Source organism: Pteropus alecto, unplaced genomic scaffold, assembly GCF_000325575.1.
Source record: "Pteropus alecto unplaced genomic scaffold, ASM32557v1 scaffold97, whole genome shotgun sequence".
Taxonomy (NCBI): domain Eukaryota; kingdom Metazoa; phylum Chordata; class Mammalia; order Chiroptera; family Pteropodidae; genus Pteropus; species Pteropus alecto.
This window is the reverse complement of record NW_006439713.1, coordinates 712,964-721,408: the sequence shown is the minus strand read 5'-3', so window position 1 is coordinate 721,408 and position 8,445 is coordinate 712,964. Positions and strand designations below refer to the sequence as shown.

General features: G+C 61.7%; 1 protein-coding gene across 1 annotated transcript in view; it reads left to right on the top strand.

Annotated features, from left to right (window-relative positions):
* UBASH3A (ubiquitin associated and SH3 domain containing A) overlaps positions 1-8,445 on the top strand; it is a 29,876-nt gene that overhangs the window by 20,189 nt on the left and 1,242 nt on the right. The window contains exons 10-13 of the mRNA XM_015593075.1: positions 1,766-1,858; positions 3,866-4,010; positions 4,713-4,819; positions 7,027-7,136. Of these exons, the coding sequence (XP_015448561.1) occupies positions 1,766-1,858; positions 3,866-4,010; positions 4,713-4,819; positions 7,027-7,136 (455 nt within the window). The remainder of the gene's footprint in view (positions 1-1,765; positions 1,859-3,865; positions 4,011-4,712; positions 4,820-7,026; positions 7,137-8,445) is intronic.

Sequence of the window (8,445 nt, the reverse complement as noted above, 5' to 3'; positions counted from 1 at the left end):
GGAAGCTGGGGCACAGAGAGGTTAAGTGACTCACTCGGGGTCACCCAGCTGGGAAGTGGAAGGTCGGAGGTGTGACCCAGGAGCGGAGCTGGGGGAGTTGGGAGGGCGAGAGGTCTGGGAAGGACGGAGAGGGAGGAGGGAAACCACGACCGCTGTCAGCACGAACGATGTCGCTTCAAAAGTGAAACACCACGTCCCCCTCGGATTTTATTTCAAAATCCGTCACTCCAGGCCCTTGCTTTACGTCTGGGGCTCCGGCTCCACGTGAGTGACTTTCGGGGAACAGAAGAGGCCATTCGGTTCATCTGGTCCTCCTTTCATGAACTAAGCAACTCGAGTCCAGAGTCAGAAGGCGCCCGGTCTGCCTAAGCCACACGGCTGGTCAGTGAAGGACCTCGCTGAGCCCTGTGCTCCTGGCTCCTCGCCCCATGGCAGGGGGCCTGCGGGGTTGGGGGGTAGCCCCGGCTCTCCCAGCAGGCCGGCAGCCCTGATTCGTAGCGCCTGCTGATTTCAGTGGTGTAACTACTGTGCTCACACCAGGGCCGGTGTCCAGGTCACTGAACGTGGGGCTGGGAGAGCTGACTCCCACGGGTCACCATGAGCAGCCCCCACGGAGCACCTGTGAACGGGGACACATGCGGGCGGGTGGGAGCCTCTGTAGTCGTCCCTGGGGCTGGCCTAACAGAGTGCCACAGACGGAGTGGCTTCATCGACAGAAGTTTATTGTCTCCATTTGGGAGAGATCGAGGCGTCACAGGGCTGCTGCCCTCGGAGGCCGGGGGGAGAATCTGCCCCAGGCCTCTGTCCTTGGCTGGTTCACTGCTGTCTTCTCCCCAAGTCCTCACTTCACCTCTGTGCGTGTCTGTCCCTGTGTCCAGACTTCTCCTTCCTATAGAGACAGTGTCCGACTGGGTTAGAGCCATCCTAATGAGCTCAGCTTCACTTGGTCACCTCTGCAAAGACCCTCTCCCCAAATAAGATCACACTCTGCATATAGATTTTAGGGGACACAGTTCAGCCCATGACAGCATCAGCTAAAAGCTCCTAACTTTGGTGCCGTGTGGCTTTGAGTCTGAAGAGCTCCCCTCCCTTCCCAAAGATCAGGTCCTCCGATGGTGCAAGAGGAAGTGGGGTTCACAGGCGTGTGCTCCCATAGCCTCCGCCGGTTTCCATCACTGCGGTATGAACCCCATGAACGGTTCTGCGAGCCAGAAGCACAGGCTCGGTGTGGCCGGGGCCCCTGCTCAAGGCCCTGACGCCTGAAATCCGGGTGTCACTGGGCTGAGTCCCATCCGGAAGCTCCTGGAAGCCGTTCCGGACTCGTCGGGCTGTGGGAGAAGTCAGTTCCTGGCGGTCGTAGGACAGGGGTTCTGATTCCCCGGCCGCTGTCAGCGCAGGGCCACGCCCAGTTCCGAAAGGCCACCCACGTTCCTTGCCGCGCGGCCCCCTGAATCTTGGAGGCCAGCAGTGGGGTTCTCGCATGTCGAATCCCTCTGCCTTTGACTGCCTCTGGTCCTGTGCTGGCCGGACGGAACCTCTGCTTCTGACGGGCTCCCTGCGCGGGCCGGGCCTCCTGTGATAATCCCCCTTCTGCCGCACAACGTAACAGAGCGCCATCTCCCCACGCTTGTGGGTTCCTCCCACGCCGGGGGAGCTCACTGAGGGTGCACAGCAGAGGGCGCAAATCTGGGGGCCACTTGCGGTCAGAGCTGCCGCCATGGGAGGCCAAAATCATGCAGAGGCATTCTCCCCGCTTTCTTCCCAGGGGAAGCGCTTCTGGACAGCAGTGTCCACATCGCCTCGGTCTTCAGCTCCCCCGCCCTCCGCTGCGTGCAGACAGCCAAACACATTCTGGAAGGTCAGTGCGAGCTCAGTGAGCTGCTCGGGACTGGTCTCCGAGGGGAGGGGGTCGCAGGTGCAGGCGAGAGCTGGACGAGAGCCAGCGAACGGCCATGGACGTCGTCAGGCAGCTACGGACCGGCCTTCCGAGCGCTGGCCGCAGGCACAGCCCCTGCACGTTTCTGGAATGCCAGGCCGTAACTGCGTCTGGGGGCCTGTCACCGCACTGTCCTTTGGTGGCTTCTGCCGTGGATTTAAAAAAAAAAAAAAAACAATTTCTGGGGAGCGGTATTCAGAAAGCCAGGGAGCTGGGGAGTGCTGTGGTCATTCTAAGTCCAGAACAAATGACGCCCCAGAACAAGGGACTCTGCTCCTGGGAGCTGTCCAGCGCCATCGGAGCCTGGCGCGTGGCAGGAAACCACCAGCTCAGCCTCTGCAGCTTCCGCCTGCGGACAGGACGCCCTGCGGGGAAGTGGGGAAGGGCAGCCTGTTCTGGGGTCCTTGGCTCGGCTCTGGCCGAGGACCCCTTCCTGCTCCGCCTTGTGCAGGGATGCGGGGTGGGCTGTGGCTCACCAGGCAGGAGCTGGGGCTGGCCCTCCACGGTGACAGGGCACAGATGTAGCAGGTGCACGAATGTGGGGGAGGGGCGTGCCCAAACTTTCTCGCAGACATAGGGTGTCAGGCCACCAGCTCAATTGAGGAAGAGGAGGGCTGCTGGGGTTTGAGGAGCACAGAAGGCACGAAATGCTTATCAGGGCCAGGAGTAGGACATGGCAAGGAAAATGCGGGATGGCCACTGGGCCCCACGAAGAGCCCACCTGAGGTCAGGGAGCGCGACTTTGCGCTGAGACCCATCAGCCGGGCGAGGGGGCTTCCTCCGGGCTCTGGTGCGGAGAGCAGGCGGGTGGACAAGTGGGGACAGTGGAGCGAGTGGGGGGCGAGGGGCCGAGGCGCCCGCCGCAGGGCAGTGGCTGCTGGCCGCAGGTCTTAGGCCGGGTCAGTGGGGAGTTAGGACCAGGGGGAGGTGAAAGGCGGAGTCAGATCCTGGGAGCCGGAGTCAGGGGATGAGCGAGGAAGCTCAGAGAAAGGGCTGGCTGGAGACAGAGGCGCTTGGCGCGGAGCTTAGAAAGGGGCGCGGGCGCTGGCGATGACGGGATCGAGGCCGGGGAGGAGCGGACGTCGCTGGCGGACGGGACGGAGCAGCGAGGCTGGGCGAGCCATCTCGCGGACGGCGGTGTCGCCAGGCGTCAATCCGCCCAGCGTCAGAGGGCCGTGAGCTGGCGCCAAGAGGACCTAGTGCAACGACAAACGGTCCAGCCCAGCACACGCGCCGTGGCCACCGCCGCCGGCTCCGTGTCTCCTCCTGCCCCCGTTCCTGCGGGGGACGCTCTGACAGGAAACGTGGCCCCGTGAGTCAGACTCCCTATTTTTGTATCGGATCAGCGCGTCCCCCATTCGGGAAGGGGTAAGAAGTGAGACGTGGTCCCTCGGTATCGCCTTTGCCAGAGGACCGTGGGGACAGCGCCATGAAGGCAGGGTCCCCAGTAGCTGGGGAAAGAAGCCCCTCGTGGCTGTGTTTGTTCTAAGCTTTCGAGGAGGATAACTGTTTGTCGGGAGAGCACGTCCATGTGACTGACGGGCTCCTAGACTGGCCACATCTTTTCTGTGGGTCATCGGATTGGCCAAAAGTCTGTTGGTGGCTCTCAGTCTCGACCCACGGACAAGGCCTGGTGTTGGTCTAGCTGTGGAGTGGCACCAGGCTGAGCCTGAGGCCGGTGGCACCTCCCCGCTCCCGGGAGACTCTGTCCCGTCCTGCTGGACAGAGGGTCGTCACTCCTCTGACACCTTCCAGCTAGCTGGTGGTTTTTATCCAAGAAACAGCACAGCGGAGAGTGATCACAAAACAATATTTGCTAAGAAAAAAAATCGCATTTTGGAAAGGTATTATTTAGACCTGGGAAGAGATCCATTTACATAAAGCCAAAATGAACACTGAACACGATAAACACTTACATTCTGAGTGCAGAGCTCAAACTGGAGAAAAAAATGAAGATAAGAGTGGAACCCGGCATCTTCGAATGGACCAAGTGGGAGGCTGGCAGGACCACCCCGACCCTCATGACGCTGGAAGAGCTGAAGGAGGCCAACGTCAACGTCAGCACGGATTACAGGTGCGCCATTCACCCCGTCCGCGGCCGGGGGCTCGACGTTCTCGTGAAAGGCGGAAGGGAGCCGTCACGCAAGGGGGTCCACTGCAGTGGGGTTCGCAGTAGTCTGGGAGATGGGACTCACTCGAATATGATAAGGACGCGGGGGGATGTGTAGCCGAGGGTGCGGGGTGCAGGGTTGGTGGATGGAAAATTCCAGAGAGTGGGGTCATTCTTGCTAAACTGACCCAGCAAGACTCTGGGTAAAGGCAGGCCAGGGTGAGCAGATGCCCCCTGGGGGGAGGGGGCACACAGACTGCTCAGCTTTCAGGAAGGATCCAGGTGGGGGATTCTGGCCAAACTGACGTAGCAGGATGCCTGCTAAACCTGGCTCTACCAGGATGGACGCTGAAGCCCAAAGTTTGGGATCTATCAAGAAGAGGGCTCAGGGGACCTCGCTAGGCTTGGTCAAGGAAAGAGTCTGTCATTCTCTGCCCACGGCTGACTCTCTGCCATCGCAAAACCCGTCTGGCGTTCACTGGGAACGCACGCGGGAGACGGGACGTCAGCCCTCTGCCGGTTTTGAGCACAGAGCGGGAGCCTCATGGCTGACCGCGAGCCCCGCCTGAGCAGAGCCACCTCGGAGACCTCACCTTCTCCGGCTGAGCACAGCGCCGTCCTGGCCCCCACCACGCAGAGTGGCAGCTGTCCCCCCTCTCCCCTCAGGCCCGCGTTCCCCTCTGCCTCCCTCATGCCAGCCGAGAGCTACAGCGAATATGTGGACAGGTGCGCAGTGAGCGTGTGGCACATGGTCAGCAGCTGCCCACAGGACGGTAAGTGCGCTCGGGTGCGAGCGGCCCCCGCGGGCGGCGGCTCACCTGTGGGATGCACACCGGATCATTTTCTGAGCCCGGTAACACCCCCACCTCCCCCTGCCCAGCGGCAGAGCGAGGGTTACGCAGCCGCCTCTGCGGTGACGGGGCAGAGACACAGACTCCCTGCCACGCGGCTGTTCCATTCACTCGTGTTACCCCCATTCTGGGACCGAGAGCCAGGGGGACCCAGTCCAGCAGGGTCGACCCCACGCCAGAGTCCTAGAAACAAAGAGACCGGACCGACCAATCAGATGTCGGGTCGCGTCTGAACGACAATGGGAACAAAACATGTGCAGAGAGGAATTTAAATATGGAACCGGACGGAACAGGAAAATACTGAGGAAGCTTGGCGAACTGGGCGGGGTGTGACGATGGCGGGCGGGGTGTGACGATGGCGGGCTGGCTCCGTAAGGGCGAAAAGCCCTTCCGTTTGGATGCAAACCGAGGTCTGTTCTGCGGGATGGCGGGAGGTGTGCGGTGTGCGGCTCACTGTAAAATAACGTGCGGGGGGAGGGGTGGGGTAAGAGCGGTCAGGGAGGGGCGACGGTCGGAGCTCCGCGGCGGGCACGTGGGGCGTCACCAGACCCTTCTCGGGGTGTATCTGAAATATCCATAGTGAACAGTGAGAAGCCAGTCCTGTAAAAGTCCAGGTCCGCAAGTGCGTGTTGACATCAGCAATGTGTCAGGGACCAAACGAAACGCCACGGGATCTCCGTGAAGGAGACACACGCCCCGCCCGCCAGGAGCTGGGTTTGCTGAGGGGCCCAAACATCCGGGCTACGAGGAAAGTTAAATAACAGGAAGAAGAGTCTCAGGCGGAGTCGGTGGGGGCCCCCGGCCCACTGCTCCCCACTTGTCCTATCCTTCCCTCGTCCCCAAGACACTCGGAGAAGGAGGACCCCGCGGACCAGGGATGCGGGGAGGAGCTGAGCACCTGCTCCCTTCCCGAGGAGTCCCCAGTGCACCGATGGGGACACGCTGCGAGACCCCTGCAGGAAGAGACCCCAACCCTCGCGGCACCCCACACCCCAGACACACCCGGCCCTACGGCCGGATCTCACTGATCGGCACCCTGGGAACAGAATTTTGGAAGCCACATTTTAGTGGCATTTAATTACTTATCAAGCTCGTGTTACCCACTGTTATGACCACTGGACATCGGAGGACAGAAAATGAAATAAGCCTACCTCTGCCCTTTGCCCGCCCCCGACGTCCCCAGTCAAGCCTCCACCCCCGGCTGAATGTCGGTGTCCCCAGAGAACACGGCTCATCTGTCCGAGCCTATGGCGAGCGGCCGAGGCTCCTGGACGCAGCGCTGAGCGTGAAGGCGGAGGTCCGCCCCCCGGGGAGGACGCAGGAGCAAGGCGGGGGCCTGGGCGAGGGAGGGGGCAGGACAGCTCCAGCAGGCCCGGAGGGGAGAAGCCAGCGCGGGCGACCCCTGGGCACAGGTGGGCCCTTCAAAGACGTTACCTGGTACCGCCTCGCCCCTGTGGGGTCTGAAACATCACCCCCAGTGGCACCGGGGGCTCCAAAGCCTGCGAGCCCACATCGCCCTGCTAGAGAACGCGGCCCAGAGTCAAACCGGGATCTCCAGCCCAGAGCAGCGTCCTAACCACTGACTGCAGGTTCGGAGGCCAACGATACAAGTACAGCATTAACAGGGAGGTGGCCTGAAGGACCGCTCTGCTCGTCCTCCAGGCATAGCCGGGGAGTCTGGCCCAGGCCCCCTCCGCCTGTCACCTGAGGGAGCCTCCCTCAGCCTGCAGACTCTGGATGTCCTGATCCAAAGCGAGTCATCAGCAGGCTCATTGCGATCAACGGGCTGATAATCGTCAAGCTAATCCGATCGGAGCTAGGAGGCAGCCACCACCTTGTCCTAGATGACAACTGGTGGCTCAGATCACTGCAAGGTCCCACCCCCGAGCTCCAGGCCAGGCGCCCCCGCTCGCCTGCGGGCACCATGCACGCTGCAGAACCGCACGCAGCGGGAGGCCAGATCGCGAGTGTTAGGAGCCGCCACCAACCACACCTACTTCCGACCCCGGGGACGGTCGGGGGTTTGGGGCACCATGAGGTGGTTTCGCCCCAACAACTTTGGGGACCCTTGGTCTCATAGAAGCCGCGCTCTGCCCCTGCGAGACCTTGAGCTGTTCCTTCTTCCGTAGCAGGCGTCATCCTGGTCGTGGGCCACGGCTCGGCGCTGGACTCCTGCACTCGGCCGCTGCTAGGGCTGCCGCCCCGGGACTCCGCGGACTTCGCCCAGCTGGTGAGAAAGGTATGCGCTGCTTTTTCTCTTTTGCCCCCAAAGCCGGGCAGCCTGAGGACACACGGCTGTCATATTCCCTTCTCAGGATGCAAGTGAGTGTCCTGACACCCCAGGGCAGCAGGGACCACCCGCCTCTGAGGAATGTCCCCACCGACCCCCAGGGCAAGGGCAGCCTTGGGTAGGGGCTGACAGGAGAGGTTTGTCATCGGCATAATCACCATGGCAACTTTGGCCATTGCTGCCAAGATACTATAAGACGCCTAACAGAATGGTTTAGAAGTCAGCTCGCATGATAACTCCTCACGACTCCAGGAGTTGAGCAAATGGTCCAGCGAGGAATAAGTGATTTGGATGGTAAGAGAAAGGCCGACAGCTGGGCTAGCTTGCTCTGGGGACCCGAGGGGACAGAAAGAGACCCCCATGCTCTTGCCTGGGGAGCCGCCTAGCCATGGAACACACAAGAGCTTGTAGTAGCTGCCAGGGTGCCCGGCGCTGGGCTGCGGCTATAAACAATGTGGGAAAAACAGACAGGCGACAGACGTGTTGAGAAGGATGATGGGTACTTGGATCAGCGGGTAGAATGTCGCTCGGCAAAGCAGAGATTGCTTTTATCCAGTTGCCAGTATGAAGCAAGGTGGGCAGACTCAGCAACTCAGACCCACCCCCGCCCCCGCCCCAGATCTGCTCAGGGCCGGATTTGCCCTCCGCCCTTGTCTCTTTATCAAATTGACCAATTAATTGACCGATGACCTCGAGGCTGAAAGTGCAGCCGTGTGGACAACACCTGTGATAGCAGATGGGTCCCTGACCCTGCTCCTTCATATGAAACTGTCCCCCACTCGAGTGCCCCTGTGCTGCCCCCTCGTGCCCCTGCATCCCCTCCCTGTCCCCGGGTCTCCTGGGGGTCCCCGCACCCTCATGGACGGCCATGCTGCACATACCAGACACTGCCTGAGAGCGGCCTCTTCAACTCTCCCCAAAACCTATGAATATCTGTGACCAAATCCCCGTGCGCCCCCTCTCCCCCCGACCCTCGGCCTCCCCTCTGGAGATGCCAGCCTTGAATTGCCAAACTCTTGCGACTTTCTGGGGCTGCCGATTCGGTGTCCACCCCACCCCCTCCCCAGATAAGCTGGACGTGCCTACACGTGTCAGGGATCCGTCACGGGGCTCTGCCGGACACTGGGCCTCCCTCTCCCGGCCAGGGGCAGCTGGAAGCGAGGTGCTCACAAGCGCCCCCTTGCCCGCACCGCCGCACCCGCCCCCAGCGTCTCTGAGCCCAGGACGGAGTTGTCCCCCAGCCCACAGCCCCACAGCG